General features: G+C 30.4%; 2 protein-coding genes across 8 annotated transcripts; both read right to left on the bottom strand.

Annotated features, from left to right (window-relative positions):
* Positions 1-1,152: 1,152 nt before the first annotated feature.
* On the bottom strand, positions 1,153-6,568 carry LOC111277630 (uncharacterized). Of its 6 annotated transcripts, none has more exons than XM_089764141.1 (15): positions 6,291-6,568; positions 5,931-6,030; positions 5,531-5,723; positions 5,213-5,326; positions 5,069-5,113; positions 4,645-4,875; positions 3,979-4,068; positions 3,660-3,743; positions 3,514-3,567; positions 2,902-2,951; positions 2,740-2,805; positions 2,245-2,448; positions 1,828-2,115; positions 1,581-1,742; positions 1,153-1,436 (listed from the first exon to the last, which is right to left on the bottom strand). In XM_089764141.1, exons 1-11 carry the CDS (start codon positions 6,301-6,303, stop codon positions 2,763-2,765), a joined length of 1,017 nt encoding a protein of 338 aa, XP_089620267.1. In that variant the 5' UTR covers positions 6,304-6,568; the 3' UTR covers positions 1,153-1,436; positions 1,581-1,742; positions 1,828-2,115; positions 2,245-2,448; positions 2,740-2,762. The 6 variants fall into 6 exon arrangements, with proteins under 6 accessions (XP_089620267.1, XP_089620268.1, XP_089620265.1 ...); XM_089764142.1 differs by having other exon boundaries at positions 5,531-5,809; positions 6,291-6,457; XM_089764139.1 differs by having other exon boundaries at positions 5,531-5,795; positions 6,291-6,441.
* Positions 6,569-20,589: 14,021 nt separating this feature from the next.
* On the bottom strand, positions 20,590-24,155 carry LOC111277285 (amidase 1-like). 2 transcript variants are annotated; one of them, XM_089764137.1, is made up of 9 exons: positions 23,960-24,155; positions 23,241-23,393; positions 23,027-23,151; positions 22,823-22,948; positions 22,253-22,433; positions 21,770-21,922; positions 21,501-21,669; positions 21,117-21,251; positions 20,590-21,020 (listed from the first exon to the last, which is right to left on the bottom strand). In XM_089764137.1, the coding sequence occupies exons 1-9, from the start codon at positions 24,067-24,069 to the stop codon at positions 20,877-20,879; spliced, it is 1,296 nt and encodes a 431-aa protein (XP_089620263.1). In that variant the 5' UTR covers positions 24,070-24,155; the 3' UTR covers positions 20,590-20,876. The 2 variants fall into 2 exon arrangements, with proteins under 2 accessions (XP_089620263.1, XP_089620264.1); XM_089764138.1 differs by lacking the exon at positions 22,253-22,433 and having other exon boundaries at positions 21,770-21,920.
* Positions 24,156-24,563: the final 408 nt, after the last annotated feature.

The raw sequence follows: 24,563 nt of genomic DNA, 5'->3' as shown, positions 1-24,563 counted from the left end.
TTGTCTCATTAATTAACAGCATGCGCTTCACAGTTGGGCCTGCTATGATTAATAAATTTGGGCTGATGAGCATTATTATTGGACAGAAAGTAACCCAAGTATATTGGGCCATAAAAATTGGATTGGGTTTTGTCGGCTTCTTTCTAAGCCCTCCGATTATGTCTTGAATCATATAATCTCAAATGTACAACGATTCATTTGTACGTAATCGTGTGATTGGCGTTAAAAAGCCCACTAAACACTCATTTTGGTGTCACATTTTATGGCACGATTGAAATAATTTTACCATGTCACATCCTTTTATTGAGTATTTGATTTAGTTTATAAAAAAATTTATTTACTGCAAAAGTTGAAGTTAGATATTTGGTTCTCAAAATTTTTAAAAATTTAATTTATACCAAAAATAGGTTTAAATTTTTAGGAGAAGATATAAGTCAATAATTTTCAAGTAGTAATAAGGTGGAAATATAAGTCAATATTTTTCAAGAAGTGATAATTTTAATAACAAGTATTTAATGAAATTTTTTATATTCTCACTTTACTATTTAATAATAAAAAGAATTATAAAAAGAATTATTTTATTTCATATTAATTATTAATTTTGTTTTCTATTATAACTAATAAATATATCTCTTTATTTTATTTAATTTTTATTTAAAACTTGTGATTTAATTTAATAAAATTGAATATTTTGTTAATATTGTTAATAAAGCATTTCAAGTATTACTAAGTGGTTTTGTTATGGACACATTATTGGAGAGTAATGCATTTTCGTGCATTGTTAATTGATACTTAGCAGTATCATGCATGTTTATTAATTAAGAATTTATGTTAGAATTATTGATATTATTGCATGTAACCATGCTTGACTCTAGGTATGAGATTTAATATAAAAAATGATTGAATTGTATTATATACATTGGTGAATATAATTTTAATCATGTTTGTGATACTATTGATAAATGATTAAACTTTAGTAATATATTATGATTCCTTAATGAGTTTTAGTGATTGAAAATATATAATTATATGATTAAATTTCAGTCACACATTATGATAGTTTCATGAGTTTTATTGATTGACAAAATATGATTATATTCTTATGCGAGATATATACTACTAAACTCATGGTAACATGTCATGTATAACATATTCAAATAAGGTATAATTTTAAATTGATTGGTGATGATATATCAAACGAAGATAATTTATAACAAAGAAATTATTATCATGTAGGTATATATATATATTAGTAGCAGTACCAAAATCTAACACTCTCACATCGAAGACCGGCGAACTCATGCCAACCATATTTCATGTCCTTCTCCACCCTTCTTAATTGATCCATTAACTTTGTTTCTAGAGCCCGCCATTGTACAATCTTAGTTGGCAACTTTATCAACTTTCTCCAGATTTCTTTTTATACCTTTTCATAGCTGCAAAGAAACAAATGTTAAAAAAGGAAGGAACTATGTATGAAACCAAGCCATGAGTGAAAATTGCCATGAACATAAATCCAAGATTTCCATGACCATTAGGCACAAGAAATTAGGAAAAGGAATAACAAAATGTTCCCTCACCATTTAAAAATGCTTGAACACGTTTCTTGCTTTCGAACTCTTTCCATTCACTACCATCTGCAACAAGAGGTGGAGAAACATCTGCCTTCTCATCCAGCCTTCTCTGATTCGCTTCAAAAGCAATGGTAACAATCAAATGCTCAACTCCAACAATCTCATCACCTGAAATTATATATTTACTAATCAAGCGGCAACCAAGCAGAAATGATACATAACAAGTTCAAAAAGCAAAATAAAGCAAAATTACCAATAATATTTGCTATAGTCCGAGTTGACATGTACAAGTTGTACGGGGATATGCGGCAGGTTCTTCAACTAAATTCTGCAATCTTATACCAATAATAAGCTTCTCAACAAAGCCCTTAACTCCTGTCAAACCAACTGCCCAAAAGATATGGTGCCTGCTGATGTATCGGTAGCCTTCATATCTTCTCCGTGCCTCAGCAATTTTAATCAAGTTGATGACCTCATCAGTAAATGAACCAAAAGGCCCATACTCTAAGACATGAGCAACAGCCCAAGAAAAAAGTCGCATCTGTAAAAGTCAAGTGTTAAAATAATTTAAACATAAGCAATATAATACCCACAAATACACCAAAGCATGCAATTATTATCATTATTATAAGTTTATGACCACTTTAAACAACAAACATATGAGACGTACGCTGTCATATCTCCCGCCTGAAAGCATTGAACAGTTTGTTCTCCAAGCTACTTCCTCAAATATATCCTTCAAATCGGCAGAGGTTAAATGCTTCTTAATATCCTGTATACCAATATCCCACAAAGCTTCATAACGCAATGCATCTGTAATGCAATAACATGGAGATAAACCATTCTCCATAATTGCATGCATCTTTGTTTCCTCCTACATGTCATGTAAGAGCCGAGTCAGATTAACAAATAATTCTTAACAATAGATACATGTGAAAATGCATGTAGACACAAATTAGGAAATGAATAAATAGAACCAAACACGTGTGCATATAGATTTTTTGCATGATGGATCAACTCAAATGGGTCAAATATGTACCAAACAGAAAACAAATGCAATAGAACCAGATAATTAACAGCTATAGAAATCAAAAGACCACCAAAATCTACATGACCTAGTGAAAACCCTAGATGTTAAGATGAAGGAGAACAAAAAATCTCCTACCTTCAAAGGAGCAAACTGACGCATCACAGTTCTGACCATTTCCACATAACGTCTGTGGCGTCCTTTCTAAACAATAAGAAAAATTATCACAAATTCAAAAAAATAATAGATTAAGAGAACAAAAATAAATGTCTTAAATTCTCATCATAAATGTATTAGTACCTTGAAGCAACAGCCTTCAATTTCATAGTCACAAAATTCATAAACTCAACCTGTAGAACACCAACTGAACAAGGCATAATCATCCCAACAGATGAAATACAAAACAATCCTTAAAAAATTCCAACCCACCAAAATGAGAACGGTTAGATATGAAAACAAGCAAGGATTGATTGAATGCACATGTAGTATTTGGGCGTTTTCCCCGCCAAGGATGCCATGAAAATAAATTTAACCTATTTAGTCATACAAATGATGGTTTCTCAAAACTCTTCAAAATGAGACAGATTCAATAACAGTTATAAATTCTAACGTTTGGCAGCCAGAGAGGGGAAATTATTTTTTTGAAAAAGGTTACTAATAAATTCTAAATATTTTGGCATCTAAATTATAAATTTGGATGCTTTCCTTGTTACTTGGAATCTTGTTTTAACAAACAAAAAATAATTCAATGGGTCATTGAACAAATACAATTTAAAGAAAATAACAACAGAAATATACCAGAAACCACTATGTAAAAACAGTGGATCATAAACAGAAAGAACCCACTTAGCACAACACTGACTACCAAAACAATTGCACTAGATCCTTGTTGTATTAAAGACAACAACATACCACTACAACTGGTGTCCATTTTCGTATGCGCACTATAAAGTCTGAATTGTACTTCTGCATATGTACACATATTTTATGGTCATATAACACAATTAGCAGATATCATAAAACCATCCTCTAGTAAAGATAAATAAAAACAGACACACCTGAACCATATCATACTCCGTCAACAAAGGAAAACCATCAAGAGTTATCTTCCCTTCGATAAGTTTCACAGGGTCATCACAATCCTATAAAAAAGCATAGTGTTTTAATCATAATGTCACATACACAATTTAAATAAAATCAGTAGCTAGGACATTGTTGATGGTGAGCTACCCCAAATTAGCAAGTTGCATTATTTGAGTGTCTTTGAGCTGCATATCTATGTACTTTCATGTGTGCATTCATGTGTTTGTCCGTGTGTGTGTGTGTATATATATATATATATATAAATAACAAAGGACCATGACTACAAACACAAACCTTTGGAGGTAGAGGTAACAACTTTTCATGATAAAATCTTTTGTTTTCAGATACGATCCTATCATAAAAGTTGAGTCGTTCAAGATCTTCCTGAAAATAGAAAAAAAAAAAGAATAAGCAAATTGTCTCCCTAGAACAGCAAAGGAACTACAAAGAATTCTGCACTTGTTTAATAACCAGAAATAAGAAGGCATTACAACCATAAGAGAAGCAAAAGAACACTAAAAATAGAAAAGAAAATTCCATCCAAATAAAGCATATTATAAATAATTTAAATGAGAATGAGGAGAAGAAAACCAGAATAAATCATAGGAGCAGACTACTCAAGAACCTAGTTCTTCACTAACACAAAGATCCCTTAACATTTTAAAGATCTACCATCAGTTCAAGCCAATCTCATATTGGAAAGACCCTTACATGTTAAAAAACCTACCTTGACTGCATTTATAAACCTTAAGACAGATAAATGAGCCATAAAAGTAATATTAATTTCTAGAAGAATAAGTATATTAATAAGAAAACCAACAAAAAGCAAACCAAACCTCAAATTGAACTTTTTTCAGTTCCCACTTAAGGCTTGACAATCAACTCTTAAGCGTAGAAATGTTAAAATAATAAAACTGTGCATAAAGAGAAAAGCAAAGTTCATAGAAGCAAAGAATGTACCGTATCAAAAATACTTAGAATAAACTTGGCCAAGCTTTTGAACACGCTGTCTTGAAGGGCATTATAAATATGAGACTTTTTTGCACATTTGGCCAAGGTTTCCAAATCTTTCCAACCATTTAACATCCATTGTCGTAGGGTTACCATCGCTAATATTGTTGCCATCTGCTTCACCCTTTCTTCCACACAACTGACGTCATTACTCAATGAAAATGAAGTGGCGAAAAATACCTTCAAATGGAAACTGACACTAATCAATAAGGTGTCATAATAAACCTTTCAAATCCTATTTTTTGATGTTTGCACCACTGCTTTTTATTACAAGAAAAAGACACAAATATTTTCTTGAAAAAAAAACAGCATTTGGCTTACTTATGAAATTAAAGCAATACCGCAAGATTATTTAGAGATTAGTGCCACTTACCCCTTGATCATTGTGTTCCTTCTCTTTTCTGACTTTCAAAAATTTCTAAAACAATATAAAGATAAATCTCAGTTAGTTCATGGATGAAAAAAAAAGTTGGAAATACATGAATTATGACAAAAAAGAGATAACAAATTCGTATACCTTTAGAATCAGAAGGTTTTCTTCATGCCTACTCATCTTTTTTAAGTCTCTCTTTAGCTCTTGGCAAGACTCTATTTCAAACAATTGCATATCAACAACCATGGTCTGCATTCTCTATAAGACAGTTACAACCAAAGACAACACAGAAATCAAATCAATTACTTTCAAGACACTCCAAATCTGTCTTAAAAACGCAAACCCAAACAGTTGGCATAATTGTATTTACAGGAGTAATCTAAAACAAACCAGATTTGTAAAAGTTTGCAATTTTGTAGAGGGGTTCTTATAGCAACTCGCAAACGTGATGATTTCCAATACCTTGCTGTGAGACATAGGTAGGCTTGAAATCTTCTTCTCCAAGTTTTCCTTCCCATAAGATTGGCTTGTAACCTTCATCTCCCTGGTAATAGGCCCAGTTAGAGTGTTAGGTTTCTTCTCCTTGTCGTCCTCCTCCTTGATGAGAACATCGTCAGTATAAGAGCTAGATTGTTCATTGTTGAAAGACCTGTGACTGTGACACTTGAATGCACTGCTTGTGAGAAATATGCTTTTGTCTTCCATGCTGGAACTAGGTTTGCCTATCCTATGATTCGCAGGCTCAAGTGTAACAAGAAAACGGCAAAACACGAGCAAGTATAAAATATACAACTTTGAAAGGTAAAATTGACAATGGAAAGAGTACAGAATAAACATTGCGTTGGGCCAAAACAAGAGCTACCTCATAATTGACTCTCCTGTGTCAGCAATCTGTATTGTATTCTCTATTTTTGGCATGCGTTTTTCTCTTTTTCTCAAATCTTTGCTACTGTGAGAATTTTCTGGAAACAAAGTGAAAACACCCGAAGAAAAGAGAAGAATAAGAAAAAGAAGACAATAATTTCGAATTAATCTCAGAACCATATCTAAAATCTTCAAATTAGTCGATTCAAAATTTTCAAGCTTTGAAGTATAAAAACCTAGAACAAACCTGAAATCGACCCTCTTCAACCAAAAAGAAACCCCAAAATTTTATGCTTCTAGAGCTTAGACAAAAAACTGTTCGAAGACAAAAAATAAAAAACGAAATCAAAGCACTCACCAAAGTCAGCCATCTTTTATAATACTCCCTGCCGGCTAGAATCTCGAGCTTTCAATTGAGTCAGTCTACAATCTAACTCTTTCCGAAAGACGCAAGAACCGAAGGATCTTTGCTCGTCACCCTAATACGCTCTCACAAAATGACCAATTTAACAACGAAATTTCTTTGGGCGCGCGCAATGCCCCTGGTTTTCAAGTATGGAGGTGGGTTTCTTTAACCCAACGTAAAACATAGCCCAAAATAGGACATAGGGGGCGAGGTATTGGTCAAATTGTACCATTGACCCCCAATGTTAGGTTCTGTATCTTATCAATAAATTGAAAATTTAAATATTAAATTTGATAAGTATTGAATTTCAATTATAAAATTGTTTGATATTTTATGGAAAATTAAATGCTGGATATAAATATATTATTTGGAAATAGTAAGATATTGAATTTTGAAAATGTATTATTTATCATTTTACTTTTATTTTTATTACAAATAAAGAAGTAATGTTTTTAGCAGATAATAGTTTAAAAAATTTAAAAGAAAATTTCATTAAATATTTTTTAGGTTAAGTGATAAGTTGGTATAAATCTACTTATTCAATATTTTTTTATTAAAATAATTTTTTTAAATAATTTTTTTTATTTCAAGAGAGATAAAACCTTACGATAAGAAAAGAGGGACGAGGTTGGAGTTTTTATATCTTTTTAAGCAGTTGAAGACTTTTTTTTAAGTAAATTTTAAAATGTGTTATCAAACACATTAAAAAAAAATAAAATATTATTTTTTTCAATTGAATAAATTTTTTTAATAATTTAGCAAATGAAGTCTTAGATTTAGTCCCTCCTTATTAATTCGTAAAAATTGAGTTCAATCGTTAATCAATGAAAATTATTATATTAAATTAGTTTACACACTTACATTTCGTTGTAAGAATCTTAGTTTGTATTTGATTTATAAAAATATATCTGAAAATAATGATTTTTTTTTATTTTCATTTTCCTAAAAAATAAAGGACGAGTGAAATTTTTGTTTAGTTGAAAAAACAAAAATTATTTTAAAAAAATGAAAATAGGTTAAAATTAAAGAAAAAAAAATTGGTTTTTTAGCATTTCTAATGAATACGTTTTGACAGAAATTGAGAAGTCGAAAACACGGCATTGCAAAATTTTTTCAATTTTGCAACAAATGTCGCGGGTTCGAATTGGTTGCTCGGCAAAATTTTTTTTTGAATTCTCGTTGCCGTTTTGTCTTTCCTTCTACTCTTTCTACCCCAAAGGCCCCCTTTGTCTGCACCCTAAGAATAATAAGCTGCAGGGTCATACAAAATCCTAAACCATTTCATTGCATCTCATCATCTTTTAATCCAAAAACCAACCAAAAGAATATTGACTCAAACACAGCAGCCTCAAACACGACAACCCGTCGCCGTTTATCCAAATACTATGTCAGGGCAAATACCCCCATCTCATTCTCACTTGGATGGATCCTTGGGAACACTTTTTATATTGCTGGCAGTAATCACTGTTATTTTAGCTATAGTCTGCTTTCTTGGAAGGCTTTGTAATCGGCGCATGAGCCAACCAAAACCCTCCAAGAAAAACCAAAACCATAATGTCCGTCCTCAAGAAAGGGACGTCGAGTTCAGGTTTGACGAAAGGAAGGGTTCCTGCTGCCAAACCAACAAGCCATGGTGAACCTAATCAAGGGTTCAAATGGAAAATGAAAATAAAATTTAAATTTTGTGTGATAATTTAAACTAATTTTCATAATTTTTTATTTTTAAAAATATTTTTTAATTTTTGTGTGCCAAACATATTTTTCAAAAATTTAAAAATAAAAAATAAAAAATATTTTTAAAAATAAAAATAAAAATATTTTTCTATAACCAGCCTTAATAATTTATTTTTAAAAGCATAAATTAGTAAATAAAATTATTATATTTTAAAATATTACATTTTGAAAATATCTAAAAAATAAATTATGAAATATGAAAAAATTACAAAAATAAAAATTTGTGTTCTTTTATTTTTTCACTCAGTATGTTTTTTTCTTTAATCCAGAAAAGTAACAATTGCATTCTTTGAAAACATACTAATGATCACTTCAAGTTTACGGGTAGAGGTGAGAAAAAATTTGAAAAAATTAAAAATCGATTCAAAATTATAATATTTGTTTCGATTCAAATATAATTTTTTATTTAGTTTGAATTAAGTCTAAATATTAAATATGTATATTGTTATAATAGTTTTGAGATCATCAAATGAAAATATTTTTAAATAAAAAAAAAGGTAGAATCGTCTAATTGACATAATAGTTTTTATATCACTAAATATAAAAGTTTTAATTTCATGAAAAATAAGAAAAATTGCCACCAAATTTTTTTGAGGTATGATTAATCATTCAAAAATTTTATCTTTTTAAGTAAAATGATAAAACGGGTTTAGAGTTTATTAAAAAGATCATTTTGATCTACCAAAATATATTAGACTCTAGAGTCAGTTACGTGTCAGAAAAGATTAATACTTTTACAATGTCGACAAAATTGGTACCAATTAATTATGCACTATTTGTAATTATAGATAAAAAGGTTTTTTTATGAAATTTAATTATAATTCTCTTCATTTTAGAAAAAAAAAATAGTTTTAAAAAATATTTATTAGGAATATTATGAAAATTTTTAAATTAAAAAAATATTTTCAAAATCTCCGACATAAAGATAAAATTCGAAGATAGTTTTTTCATTTAAAATTTATCGTCACATTCCTTCAAAAATAATAAAATAATATTTTTGTAAATGATAATCATTAATGACTCTCCAATATCTAAATAGAGTACCAACAATTACATTTCATAGAAAGCTATTTTAATTTTATTTGTTCAAAACTAAAAATTTTTTAAAAAACTTTTTATGCAATAAAATAATAATAATATAATTAATATTAAATATCAACAAACATATATATAAATTATGAATGTACACATTATTCTAAAAATGAGTTATATGTAAATGATGATAAAATACAAATTTAAGAATCGAGTTTTCAAATATAAAGAGACCACCTAGACTCTCCAACCTTTAGGTAGAGTTTGGGTGTGACTTTTATATTTAAAATCTCATCTTATTATTTTTATTGTTTTATATTTTATATTTGTTGTTTTAACAAAACGAATTTATTTTGAGTTGCGTAAATGTATGAAAATTCTTAATGAAATAAAATTTCTTAAATATCCCAACATTTAAACAGCATTTGAGAACAAATTATTTTATAAAAGTCTTTCATGTAACTCCTTAAAAATTTAAAAAGGATTTGGCATTTTGGGTAAGTTTAGGATAGCAAAGTTGAATCTAATATTTTGACAAAAGCCTATTTAAGGTTTCAGGTATAGGGTTTCAATTTAAAATTTCGGTTTAAATTTTAAGAATTTATAAGCCTTTTTAAAATTCTCTAATATCTAGGTAGACTTTCAAAGCAAGCTCATTTTTATGAGTCTTCTTAAAAAATGAATTTATATATTCTTATATATTTTGCATATATTTCTTTTTTCTTTAAGAAAATTATTATTACTATTATTATTGCTGCTATTATTATTCATTTTGTATAAACCTAAAATGTCTGAAAAATAAAATATGCCAAACAAAAATTATAAGTATGGAATATTAAATTAAAAGAGAATAAGAATTCAACCAATAAGGAAATTACAAATGTATAAAATTAAATTCACAATTAAACTAAAAAAAAGAATATATATATATATATATGCATAGGCATAATTAAGATTAAATACACAGAAATAAATCTTATTGAGAGTAAACTTTAGACTTTATATTTATTTGTTATTTAAAAAAATATTTATTATAAAATTCCATTTAAGAGAAGCTTTTGGGCTTGTATGCTTTTAAACAAAACAAAATGGGGGCAAAGGAGAAATATACTATGTAAACTTACAAACAAGATCCCCATGTCATGGCTTTTAGTGTTTTCATGAAAGGCAACAGAAGGCAACAGGAAAAGTCTAAATTCACAACCAAATAGGGAACAAAGCTAAATTTAGATGTGTCCAAGGACCACTTCCATTTTTCTTTTAACAAAAAAAAGCCATTTACACACACATATATATATATATACATATATACACAACATGTGAACTGAAAGGAATAATAGAAGTTTTATTTCTATTACTTTTTGAAAGGAGAAAAACAACCAAATCAGAACTAGAGCATTATTTTTAATGGAAAAGACAATGCCGGATAGACTCCCTAACAGTATCAAATAGTGGCTGCCATTGGTTGGCAATGGTTTTTTGTTTTTGGCTTTAGAATATTGTCCGTGCATATCATGAAAGACATGGAACAATCTTAAGGCTTTAAGCAAACAAGTACACCAGGCAACAGTTCATGCACGAAGGTAATCGTGACAGTAAAAAAGAAAAAAACTTTAAACTTTCATGCATAGCCACCGTGTCGAGACAACTGAATGTATGTATGATGGGATTTCAACATTCCTCAAACATAATACATGCAAAAAAACAGATAAGCACATATGGAAACGCTAAAACCTTAAACTAATATACATAGGCCACACACGGGAATAGGACATGGACATGTGCCAGTTGGGATGAAGCCTGGGTTTCTGCTAAAAAACAATGCACGAGAATGATGAGCATGACCAAAAAACCAATTTTAAACCTCCAATGAAAAATCTATATAGGAAAAAAAATCAAGCATAAAAAAGGAATGAAGCTTCACTCTTTTAGAACAGGCCATGTGCAGGGGAGATAGCAATAACAGAAAAAAAAAGAAATAAAAAATTAAACTAAAAATCCTTCCCTATTTTATCTTTTGGCTATAAGTTTTGAAAATCTCCTTTTTAGCAAACAAAGGATCTATTTTTTAGGGTTGTCATTAAAGTTCGAAGAGGGAGCATGAAGCTCTCGGTACATCCCACAATAATACAATCTAAGGCAACCAATTCTTTGTAAAAGGAAACTATCTATTGAACCTTTTTTTTTTTAATAGGGAACATTCAAGGCTTCAACTTCACGTGAAAATGCAAGTAGAAATGAGGAAAACAAAAAAAAAAAACTACATTTTTCTTGAGTGTAAACTTCTTTTCTTTTCTTTGCTGGCTTGGCAAAACACCTTTTTTCTCTTCACCTACTTTTTCTAGTTGCCTTTCAGTTCCTCTTTTTTTTATTTTTTAGTTTTCTCCCTAAACTCTCTTTTTTTTTTTTTGAAAAACCTCTTTCCTTCACAAAAGCTCCCACCAGAAGCTTTCCTTTTCTCCAGAGACTCTCATTCTCTTTACAATGAATGGTAGCTTTCTTCACCAAACCTTGTCATTTGTTTTCTTCTTCTCTTTCCCACTTTTCTATAACTACCTTGGTCGGACTCTTCCAAACTTTGTCTACCACAAATGCCATCAACTTTTATCCCACTTGGTTGTCCTCCCCATATACAAATCACATGTAAATGACCAGGTTAAGTTGGGGCTCGTTTCTTTCTCTTTTATTTTCTTTCTTTTTGGTTTCAATTTCAAACTTGACTATTTTATGCAACCCAAGCCTCTACAGAGGCTTTCTCTTTTTGTTTTGTTTTTTGTAAAAAGAATAGCTAGGCTAGTTTTCTTTTCATTTGGTAACTTTTCGGGCCAAATTCATTGCTTTTGTCTTTACTTTTCTTTTCTTGATTGGGCCACAATCACTTGGGCCATCTCTAGTGTCCAATCTAAGTTCGAAAAATTTTTTTTTGGCTATTTTAGGACTTGTTATTAATTTGGCTTGAAAATTTGCTGTTTTGTGGGTCATCATGGGTTTCAAACTAGACTACATAATAGGCCCTTAAAATGGATTGTGTAATGGGCCTAAATTAATGGTTTCGACCTATGTCCAAAACAGGTTTGAGTTAATTGCATTCAAACATTTCGGATAAAATTTGATATCTACAACAGCTCTTTTTTGCATATTTCTGAGAATTAGTAATACTGTAAAAATATATACAACAATTTTGTTCAAATAAGAAAAAGAACTTCATCTCTTTCTTTCGTTTCTTTATTTATTTATTTTTGGTTTTTTTAGTTTTTTAGTTTTTTTGTTCTATTTAGTTTTTTTTGTTTTATTTTTTATTTTTTTTTTGTTTAGTTTTAAGGTTCGAGATTGAACAACGAGTTAAGTGATAAAGAATAATTGGGATGACACCACAAGTTAGAAAATAAAAAACAACTGAATGACATCGTAAGTCAAAAAATAAAAAATGATCGGGATGAACCTACAAGTCAAGTAATAAAGAATAATCGAAATGACACCACGACTTGAAAAATAAAGAACAACCAGGATGACACTGTAAGTCAAGTAATAAAAAATGATCGGGACAACACCATACGTCAAGTAACTAAGAACGACAAAGACGACATCACAAGTCAAAAAATAAAGAACAATCGAAACAACATCATAAGTAAAAAAAAAATGATCGGGATAACATCGTAAGTCAAAAAATAAAGAACGATCGAAATAACACCACAAGTCAAAAATAAAGAATGACCAAGACAACAATGTAAGTCAAAAATAAAAAATGATCGAGATAACACCACAAGCTGAAAAATAAAGGATGACTAAGATTAAATCGTAAGTTAAGAAATAAAAATGATCAGGACTGAGCCATAAGTTGAATAAGGTGATCGGGATTAAATTGCATGTCAAATGAGGTAACTACCAATTTGAGTCTAAGTGTCAATTAATTTTAGACTTTTGTGCTAACTAATTTATGCTTGTGTATCAACTAAACTAGGCTTAAATTTAGGTGTTAGATAATCTGGGCTTAAATTTTTATTGGGTGTCAGCTACACTAGGTTTAAAACTTTATTGGTGCAAGATAAACTGGGTTTAAAATTTTTTTGGTATCTACTAGGTTGGGCTTACAACCTTTTCATGGTGCACCAAATAATCTGGGTTGAAAATTTTATTGCTGCTAAATAAATTGGGTTTAAATTTGGGTGTCAGCTAAATTGGACTTAAAATCTTTTCATGGTATGCTAGATAATTTAGGCTTAAAATTTCATTGGTGCTAGTTAAACTAGGCTTAAGTTTGAGTGCTAGCTAAGTTGAGCTTAAAATCTTTTCATGGTGTGCCATATAATCTAGACTTAAATATTTCTTTAGTGCCAGATAAACTGAGCCTAAATTTGGGTATCAACTAAGTTGGACTTAAAATTTTTTATGGTGTGCTAGATAATATGGGCTTACATATTTCTTTAATGCTAGTTAAACGAGGCTTATCTTTGGGTGCCAGTTAAGTTAGGCTTAAACTCTTTTAATGGTGTGCCAAGTAATTTAGGCTTAAATCTTTCTTTAGTGCCTGTTAAACTGGGTTTAAGTTAGGTGCCAACTAAGCTGGGCTTAAAATTTTTTCTTGCTGTGTTAGATAATCTGAGCTTAAATTTTTTTTTTAGTTCCAATTAAACTGAGCTTAAGTTTGAGTGTCAACTAAGCTATGCTTAAAATTTTTTCATAGTGTGTCAGATAATCTGGGCTTAAATCTTTTTTTGGGGCCAGTTAAACTGGGTTTAAGTTTAAGTGCCAATTAAGCTAGGCTTAAAATCTTTTTATGGTGTGCGAAATAATCTAGACTTAAAATCTTTCTTTGGTGCTAATTAAATTAGGTTTACGATTTTGTGTAGATTTAAATTTTTGTGAGAAATTGAAAATTCCTACTAGAAATGAAAGAAGTGAAAAATCTCTCTTTCAATTGATTGGATGATTCTGCACCTAGAGATTTTTGTTGATTCAAAAAGACTTCATCACTCAAAAGAGGTAAAAAGGGTATATACTTTTTCAGCTAATCCAAGCATATGTGCCAACTAATCTAGGCTTTTATGCCAGTTAAACTAGGCTTCTATACTAGCTAAACTGAGCTTATGTGCCATCTAATCTAGGCTTATGGCTTTCGATGCCAGCTAATATTAGACTTTATGTGCCAACTAATTTAGGCTTAAAGTACTAGCTAATTTGGGTTTAAATGCTAACTAATTTAGGATTACGTGTCAATTATACTGGGCTTAAATCTCATTAATGGCAACTAAACTTAATTTAAAATTTTATTGGTGCCAGATAATCTAGGCTTAAAACCTAGGTGTCAGTTAAATTAGACTTAAATTTTCGAGAATTGACGATCCCCATCAGAAATAAAAGAGGTAAAAAAATTTTTTTCAAAGAGATTAAATGGTTTTGTATGCAAAGATTTATGTTTATTCAACAGGGTTTCATTTCTTTAAAGAAATAAAAAAGACATAATTTTTCATGCAAACTCATAGATGAAACATAAGTTTTTTTTAAAAAACATGAATTTCTTAAAAACCAAACATATATCATTTTGATATATATCAAAGTTAGCTGTAAAGGCTTGAAATTTTAAAAGGTTATTCAAGAATAGATAAAAGTTGAGATTTTTTAAATCAACTCATCTTAGACTTCTGGGATTTTGATATTTTAGATCTTGTAAAAAAGTTTGGCTTACCTTTGTTCAGCATTCACCACATCTACCATTAGGAGTGGCCTTCAAGGTTGCTTTAAACTATCTTTTTTAGGGTTTTCGCCCTAGAGCCACATTTAATTTCTATTTTGTTCTTTCTTTTTCTTTTTTTTCTTTATTTTTTGGCTTTTTTATTATTACACCATGCACCTAAGAATTTGACCTTATCCGAAAGAGGAAAAGAATTTTTTTAAAAGGGGTTAATGATCCAAATAGAAAATTGAGTAATAAAGAGGGACCTAAAATATTCATGATCATTTTTTCAAGAAAAACCCTTTAATTTTAAGCCTCCATGCTTAATCCAATATGAACTTTTCAAAAGATGTAACGTAAGTTAAGGTTCAAGGTTGTAAAAAAAAAAAAAGATAGAAAGGCTCAAAATAAGTATTTAAAAGTATTTAAAATCAAGAATCATTTTTCTATTTGAAGGATACATTCTGAGATATAGTCCTTTTATTTTCTTATACTTTCCATCCGTTCATTTCTTTTCTTATTCCGTTCTTTTCATTTTTTTTCACTTTTTTTTGTATTCTTTCTCTGAGTAGATTCAAAACTTTTGTGAACTTTTATATTAGGCTTTTACCCTAATACATAAGATTCCATTTTGAAATCTCTATTCTTAACCCCTAAATGCATTCATTTTTGTCTCTTAGTGTAAAAGGTAATCCTTAGTTAAGGTTTATTTGAAAACAATTTAGACTCAAAGGGATAACAAGTGATAAATTTTTACATTTGTAAAGGGATAATAAAAGACGACTATTTGTCATTTCAAGCAAAAACACTTAAATTGCAGAGTAGTTCCTTTTAGGAAAATGAACTTGAAGAAAAGTTTTCATTTCAAAAGTTTTTTTGGAATTATTGGCCTTTTCTATTTTAGGTTTTTTCCTTATTCTTTTTTTTTTCAAAACTTTGAATTTGTCAAGATTTTATTTAGATTTATTCAAATTTTCAAAGTTCATGATGTCATAACTATTTTTCTTTTCTTTTCATTTCTCTTTTTTTTCTTTTTTTTTGTTGTTTTTTTTACATGCCCCTCATAACTTAAACCTAAATTCATTTTAAAAGTAATGCATTTCATGAAAAATGTTCCATTTTAACAAACTACCTTTAATGCAAGTTATTTTAAGAAAAAGGTCATGTAAAATGAATGAAAAAGGGATCATGTGGAATAAATTTGATTAAGGTATCAATTAATCTAAGTTATTTCACAAAAAAAGAATAAAAGGATTGATTATAACTCAAGTTGTCTTAAAGGCAATGAGGTCCTTTTTCTCTGACCAACATACCTTCAAAATAATGAACCATGCCAATTTTGGGATAAAGAGCTGAAATATTAGTATGGTTGAAGTCATTTTACAAGACTTGGGTAAATTTAATTTTAGAAATTTTTTGAACTACAGCATAACATTGTCACTTCAAATTACCGCATTTGAATTCTTAAAAATGTCATATATACTTGATTTTCTAAAAATCACATTTTCTTTACATTGGTTGTTTCATTGTTCATTGCCTTGAAAAAGAATATCACCATTTGGTATCAAAACATTATCAGGTGAAAACAAGGTTCATAAATTCAAAGTCAAGCTATTGAAAGGTCATGATTGATGAAATGTAGTTAACTAGATGATTTAAGAAAATTGGTGTTTAGGTATTTGAGAAATTTCTAATAGTGATCGCCAACTCATCCTAGACCCAAAACTTTTTTTCTCTTTTTTTTATCTTTTTCCCATTTTTTCCCTTTCTCTTTTCTCTTAATCTTTATGACATTTTTTTTTCTATAGCCTCATAACTTAACTATATGGGACTTTATTCAAATTTAACATATTTTTTTCTTTTTACCATTATCTTCCAAAGAAAACCTACAATATCTAAAACTTAAATTATATAAAAAAAAAAAACCTTAAATGATAATATAACCATAAAATACTATAATGCACAATGTTCACTTACGCAATGCAAACATTCAAACTTGACCCAAAATTTACATTCCTGATTGTACTTTTGAGATGACATTCAAAGTTACATAAACAAAAGTTTCTCACTTGATGCTTCAACTTTAACATCATTGACCCACAACTTTATAGCTATCAATCATCAAAACCACCAACCAATTCTTTAAACTTTGTGAAATCTACATCAATTAAAGCCTGAAATGTATCCTTGAAAGTAGTATAATCTTTTATGATATGCCCTTTAACCTCATCATGGAATTCACACTTAGCATTGAGATCATACCACTTCGAGTAAGGAGATTTTTTAGGTCTTGTAGGAACAACAAAAACCATATAATTTTTGACAAATGATACATCTTGACTCTTTTTTTCTTACAACTTTGTGAATGGCTTAGGTTGATCTTTTCTCCTATGATTGTTTGTGGTAAAGAAACTTGAGCACATAGATAAAATAGTTAAAGAAGATTACTAACCCGAGATGTTAGTTAAGAACAATATAGTGACCAAAGGGAATAGTTATTCATAAAATCTTTTTGTATCATGTTAAGGTTTATCTTATTTTACCTTTCAACAATCATTTTTTGGGCATATCTATTGAAAATATTCTCTTGTTTTTCATTAAGAATATTTATATTGGCATTCATAATTCTTATCATTTTTATCCCATCATCGATTCTACCTATAACAAATAACAAATCAACAAATTTTGAGAATGTATTACTAATCAGTTGATCATAATAAGAAAATGAATGATATCCACAAATAGGAACTTCAACTTCTTATTAGTTAAAAGTGATTGGGCTTGCGATGCAACATTTTTTCATCTAGTAGCATATTCTTTGTAGCATTTATTAGGGCTCTTTCTCATGTTTTGAAGGGTTAATCAATCTGGAGCCATCTCTAACATGTACTAATATCACTTTAAAAATGCTGGAGATAAATCTTTTCAAGTATGAATTTGGCTATTTTTAAAATTATAATACCAATTGAATGCTTTCTATTCAAACTTTCTTGAAATGCATGAATAAGTAGCTTTTCATCACCAATATACCCAATTATTTTGTGATAGTATTGAGCCAAATGTGTCTCAAGATATCCAATTCCTTTATACATTTCAAATGTTGAAACCTTGAACTTGGCTTAAATTATCACATGTGAAATTAGTTGGGATTCCTTTGCATTACAATATTTATCCTTACCTTCAACAACTAGAATTCTTTTTTCCAATAGACAATACTTTCTCTATTCATCTATATTCCATGATTCCTCTCTTAAGGGTCCTAGCTAAATCTTGCAAGTTAATCATTTTTATTGAGCAAAAAGTTTCTTGATAATCTCTTCCATCTTTCCTATTAAATTAATATTCTCCTGATCTTTAGAAGAAATTGTAAAAATTTTTCTAGAAGAAATTTTTTTTTAGAGCACACATGAATTGCATTATGCTGAGTGTATACATAAATGAATGAATGAATGAATGAATGCCTTAATGATAAAGCTCTTTTGTGAAAAGTGTAAACATGAAAAAAAGAGCAAGAATCAGAAGCAAACCATAACTTACATATCTACGTTAAAAAAGATAACATCGTATTAACATAAAAAAATATTTTCCAATCAAAAGAAATTCACAAAGCATTCGTTTTGCCAACTAAACTATCACTTGAAAACAAAAAGCCCATCCATGTTCATCATTATGCCATCACCTTCTCATTATTCATAGATCTTTAATCCCTTATTGTCACTGGATCGAATCATTTTGCATCATGAATGAGTGCACATTGTGTTTGAAACCCTCACAATTCTCAATAGAGTATCGCATAATCCCACCATTGTATTTTTATCTTTCATTTAGGTCAAAATATATATTTTTTTTAATAAAGTAGCATCATTTCCATTTAAAATAGTGAAGTCGTATCTCGAGTTACAATGTATGATAGTTCCTCTGGGCATACATTACACCAATGTCTTGTCATCATGTTTTTCACTGCCTTATGGTTACTTGTATCCCGAATTTGCTTTTTACCATCTCCTTAGCCTTTAGCTTAGTATTTGTATTGAAGAATAAGCTTGACTTGTCGTAATTTATTTTTTGCCCAGAACCTTCTTCGTACCACTTTAGCACATCCATCACTTCTTTGCTTTCTTGTTGGTTTGCTTTGAAAAAATGCATACTATCTTCTGCAAAAAGAAAGTGAGTGATTTTAGGACCCCAGAATCTTGCCCTCACTCTTTTTAGCAAGCCCTCTATTTGCAATTAGGAAAAAAAATTGAAGATTAATGCACCAAAAAATGAAGATTAGACTGTAAAAAAAAGAACTAAAATTAAATAACTATTCTAGTCTTTTATTATTTTATTACAACCATTTGAGTTCGAAACATTTATTTTCATCTAATTAAATCTTTATTGGATGAAAATTAATTAATCATTATCACTAATTTTTATCTAATCGATAAAATTGAATGAAAATAAATAGTTAAGAGTTTAATTTGATAAAAATAAAAATATCTAAGTGCTCCATTAATAGAAATAAAACAATAAAAAATTAAATAATTATTTAATTTTAATTTGGAAATATTTTATATTTAAGTAAAAAAAGAAAATGAAGAAAATGAGATAAAGATAATTATAGGAATAAATAATGTATAATTCAACTTTGAAGGAAACAACATTTTTTTCCAAAGTAAGGCAATAAAAATATAGTTTTCAGATAACCTAAAAAAAGTCGTTATACATTATTTAATCCATAATTTATATATGGAGTAGTAAAATTTAAGTACAAATTTGATTTTTTATATGAATATTTAAGTTAAATAATGTTGACAGATTTTCTTTGTTTATCATAATTTTTTATTCCATTTAATATGAGCAGTCGTGTAGTACAAGTGCCTTAAAGGCGCTTGGGATGTGGAAGACAATCAATCTGATCCATCACGTTTGGCCTTTTCTCAAAAACATATTTCCTTTTAAAGTAAAAAAAACCCATGAAATAAATTAAATTAGTCCAAGTCCACCATTGAACTGCATTCAACGTTGATACGCTGAAAAGGGCCACTGCCACATACCTTTTTTTTTTTAATTTTTAATTTTTTCCTTTTAATTTATTGGAAATTAAATAAAATTTTTAATAGTTTCACTGTAATTCAGTTTTCAACATTGGCTGGAAGACCTTAACAATTACTGAGTATTTTTTTAATACGATCATATGTTTCTTGAGAATTAAGGATCGAATTTTGATTAATGGAGTATTTTTTGCTAATCTTTGTAAGTGTAAATTTTTTTTGAATAGTTGTGAAAAATCTTAGGTAAATGCGTCACTCCAAACTGTTTCACAATTTTTTTTTTCAGTCAAAAAAAGTAAAGCAAAACATTAAAGATTTTAATTTTTTAAGGTGTAACTGTCAGCCTCATTTATCCCGAGAGGCAGCTGCTTGATAATGACTTGAGCCTAAAGGTGATGAGATCACTTTTTAACAGCATGTGACTTATCATATAATTCTTTTATATATATATATATATATATATTGTACAATAAAGTACTATATGAGTTGAAGATTTTAGGTTCAAATCTTGAAATGAGAAGTGATTATCTTTCAATAAGTTCAAATTTTTAGTTCTTATGTCTTTTCAACTGAATTGGAGATTAAATTTTATTGTCAGCAAATCATCAACAAGACCAAACTTCATCAGTGATATAGTTAGGTTCTACTTCCTCACCTGCAATGGTTCCTCTGAGAGTGTTTCAACCAAAGCCTGTGCATCATTGCACCATAGATAAAGTGTCTCTCATCATTAATTAATTACCAAAAACATTATAACAAGAGACAGAAGTGCAAGGATATCGAAGCTGACAAATAATATTATTGAAGACAACAGCTTTAAGGGCAGTGTTCGAACTTAAACTATATGTTATACAAACTAAGCAGCAATTATCTTCCTATATATTTTACAATTAACTATGGATTCTACAATGAGCATGGACTAAGATCGAGAAATAGGAATTGTGGAACCATGTCTCATGCTTCTGCAGATTGTAATGCTGCATTAACACTATTAGTACGAGAATTCAGTGGCATAATAATTTCTAGCCCTGATAATTTGTCAAAGACAGTGAAATTAGCACTTTATTCTTTCAGCATACCAATTTCTTCTTTGAGGGTGTCATATAAACTCTCAGTAAGATTGAGCAGGAATGCATCTGAACCATGTTTTGCCACCAGGGAAATTGCCACAGGAACATTATCATGCATCCCTAGAGGTATGCTGACCTGTAGAGAACAGATACTAACACATTTCAAAATCCATACCAATGAAAAAGAGGAAAAATGGGAAAAAAAAAACTTGTAGGATTTTCAAGTTTGAACCTGACAGAATCCAGACACTCCAGCAATGGACAACAAGCTAAAAGGCCTAGAAAAAAATAAATCCAATGTGGCTGGATTTGCTTGCACTTTTGGTGGTTCCCCTGGTGTTGTTGGGAGAGCAAGGACGCCATGATCCTAAAAGAGTCCATTTAAGTAGAGTGATTTATAAGAAATGAGTAACTTAATATGAATAATTTTTCTTTTTTTCTTTTTCCATAGTAGCTAGGTCATAACTTTTCTATATTCATGCAATGCGTAAGACATCCAGAAGAACATTTGACTGTTATCATTAATCAAAGACAGGTTTAGTCATAGGAGAGATTTGTTTGAATCAGCATAATGTTTGACTAACAAAACATTTACAATGAAAGGAACAGAGACTACCCCAAGCAGAGCTGTAAGTGCAGTACGTAATTCGGTCCTGACAGAGTGGCAGAAATCAATATTTTCTCCTGTTACTTTAATGGCATCCCATATCCGCTCAGATATTTCTGGACCAAAATCCGGATTCACTTTGGTGACCCATTCAGCATGGTTATTCTTAAATTCATACCTACAGTAGTTGAACTTAGTAATAATGCTTATATACATGATCTTGGATCATATGAAAATCACCATGCAGGCATACTAGAAAGTTTCAAGATGTTTGGCACCTTTGAAGTAATCGCATTGAACTTGAAAGGGCTGCCAAGGCTGGTGGTATATCATCCTCTTGGTCTTCGTTTACCTTATGTATGAAATGCTGCAAACTTGGTACTTTGTCCTTCACATAGTCTCCAAGGATTACATGCTTTACACATTGACCTGCACTTGCAAATCCATAAAAGTGAGATCCGACTTATTGAGAAGCAACCGGCTTTCAGTACCAAAGCGATGTTGGTCCCAAAGGCAGCAAAGTACCTCAGATGGCATATTTAACGGGACAAGATCTATCTTAATATCAGATACATGAAAAGAGACATTGTTAATGAGTCATTTTCTGACAGATCACTGTAAATTCAAAAAATGCAATTCTGGATGCCCTCTAAGCCTAAAAAATTACCACATATTGTTATTCAAGCCAAGCCAAAGAACAAGCTTTCAAAGTAAGGCCAGTTAACAAAGTTTGCAGAAGGCTATGGTATAATTACTTTCCTCCAAAGAGCTTCTCAATTGACTTTACAAGAACTTGGGCTGTTCGATCACTTGGAACACTAGATAGGCGGAAACAATCATCTGGAATTATAATCTGACTTGGTTTGATAGGATCCACATCAGGTAAATGCAGAAGAACACGTCCAACATGGTTTAAAATCACAGGGTCCCGAGCAAACCATCCTAAATGAGAATTCAGAGTCAAAACAATGATACCAAATTAAGGGCTCTACCAGTTATGTGGTTCTGAAATAAAGTATAGATGAAAATAGTTATTAGTGTTGTCTGGTTTCATTGGTAAAAGATATTTGCTATTATACTTTATCAAAAAGCTAAAATTTCTGAGGACATGCTTGAGAGAAAAAAAGAAAAACCGAGGAAAATATTGTTCACAAGTTAATATGTTTGGTCCATAAATTTGTTGACTTTGAACTGTGTTTAAACATTGCAGGTAATCAAGATTAAACAATAATCTTGATATTAGGCTTTTCCAAGTGTATTTCTATGGTCATCAGAATTAAAATTTCTCTTATGTACATTTCAAAAAAGGTGCCATCAGATTTAGCCCTTACCCACAGTATCAAAACTCTGTGACATAGGAACAACTCCTACAGTAGAGATGGCACCAAGTGAAGGCCGAAATCCAAGAATTCCACAATATGATGCAGGGACTCTTACACTTGCTCCAGTGTCAGTTCCTATGTTAGAAATGAAAATTCACTTGAAGAAGGATGATGAATAAAGAAAGACATCTCATTTGAAAAGGAAGTTATTACCTAGGGCAAAATCTACTAGTATTGCACCTACTGCAACGGCAGAGCCACTAGAAGATCCTCCAGGCACCCTATCTGGTGCACAAGGATTTGTGGGAGTGCCATAATGTTTATTGACTCCATACATACTGAATGTAAAAATTTACACATGTATAAAACCAACAAGTTTTATGATCAGAAAAGATATGGAGTCATAAAAATCTATCAAAACTCTGACCAGTATGCCATTTCATCCATGACAGTCTTTCCCAGACAAGTTGCACCTCCCATTAAGAGGTCCATCACAGCCGGTGCTGTTGATGTGGCAGCTGAATGAGTCCTGGCCCAGTCAGGGTTTCCAAAGCCAGTGACATATCCCTCTATGTCAAATCTATTTCCAACTTTGAAGTTAAACCAGTTAGTCTCAAATACTGAGGTAGCAGAACAGGAAAGACAAGGTCCAGTAATCAAAAGCAGAAATTGATTAGTGAGCTTGCAAATATTAAACACATACCCACACACAAATTATTTACGAGAATACAAGAGAAAAACCAATGACTGAAATTCAAAAGAAAGTACACCAGGTCTCCAGGACAATACAGTTAAAACATGTGGCTGAAAGTTGATTTGTTAGACTGGAGAGTGGAGACACATGCAGACATTCAGGTGAATAAATAGAACTCTAGGCTATAAAGTATAAACAGTAAACACTACAGAAACAGAAGAATATATGGTATGGATAAAAATTGGTGCATGAATTAACTAAGACAAGCATTTTTGTAGATTACTGACAAAATCATATCCCAATAATCCAAAAGCAAGAATTGGTATACAAGTATTAAGATGCAAAAAAATAAGTAGAACATGCTTTAATTGTCATGTTTCCATCATATAGAAGCAAGAGTGACATTAATGAGGAAAAATTAAAAGGTAAAATGCATATAGAGAGAGACAAACATGTCTTTAACAGCAAAAGTGAGGCCACTCAAAGGGAGTTGGTGCGGTGAAGGGCCAGGCTGGAGAGTAAATTTCTCCATGAAAGCTCCAAAGTCCAAGCTTTTTGCCATGTCTGTTGCTGCTATCTTTGTGTAAAATGTGTAGTAAACTCATTTATCTGTAAGTCCTTTTTGTTTCAAGCAGAGAATCCAGCTACAAGAGAAAACAATGTTGTTACTAGTCTTATGTTGGATGCCTTGTCTGCATCGTTCTCAAAATGTAACAAAATTTCTTGTCTAATGACTCTTTTCTCCTTTGTTACATTTTATGTAGGAGTACTTATGATCTACTATAGCTGTCTTTAGAGTTTAAGGAAGGCAAAGATGACATTTCAATGGTTTTGTTCAAAAACTTGGAAATATCTACATGGTAGAAATGGTAAGAAATGTGACGTGATGACTTTTGAGTCCGCTATCACATTATTACCAGAGATTGAAAATAATTGCTGATCAATGATTTAGGCGCCCTCCCCTTTCGCTTTTATTAAGGACAAGCAATCAAGATAAGGATAAGCAACAGCAGACAACTGGACTACAAAATCAAGATGCGCACCTAATGTAGTTGA

This window comes from Durio zibethinus, chromosome 7 (genome assembly GCF_047325235.1).
Source record: "Durio zibethinus cultivar Kanyao isolate XHJ-2024 chromosome 7, ASM4732523v1, whole genome shotgun sequence".
Taxonomy (NCBI): domain Eukaryota; kingdom Viridiplantae; phylum Streptophyta; class Magnoliopsida; order Malvales; family Malvaceae; genus Durio; species Durio zibethinus.
The sequence above is the reverse complement of the archived record's forward strand: the minus strand, read 5'-3'. Positions and strand labels throughout refer to the sequence as shown.

Coding starts and splice junctions, on each gene's coding strand:
- LOC111277630 (XM_089764139.1), bottom strand. Junction 5,796..5,930: donor ACAGGAGAGTCAATTATGAG/GTAGCTCTTGTT, acceptor TGCGAATCATAG/GATAGGCAAACCTAGTTCCA. Junction 3,744..3,978: donor TGTTACCTCTACCTCCAAAG/GTTTGTGTTTGT, acceptor GCTTTTTTATAG/GATTGTGATGACCCTGTGAA.
- LOC111277285 (XM_089764137.1), bottom strand. CDS start 24,069: ATGGCAAAAAGCTTGGACTTTGGAGCTTTCATGGAGAAATTTACTCTC. Junction 23,152..23,240: donor ATGGATGAAATGGCATACTG/GTCAGAGTTTTG, acceptor TTTTACATTCAG/TATGTATGGAGTCAATAAAC. Junction 22,949..23,026: donor ACTAGTAGATTTTGCCCTAG/GTAATAACTTCC, acceptor TTTCTAACATAG/GAACTGACACTGGAGCAAGT.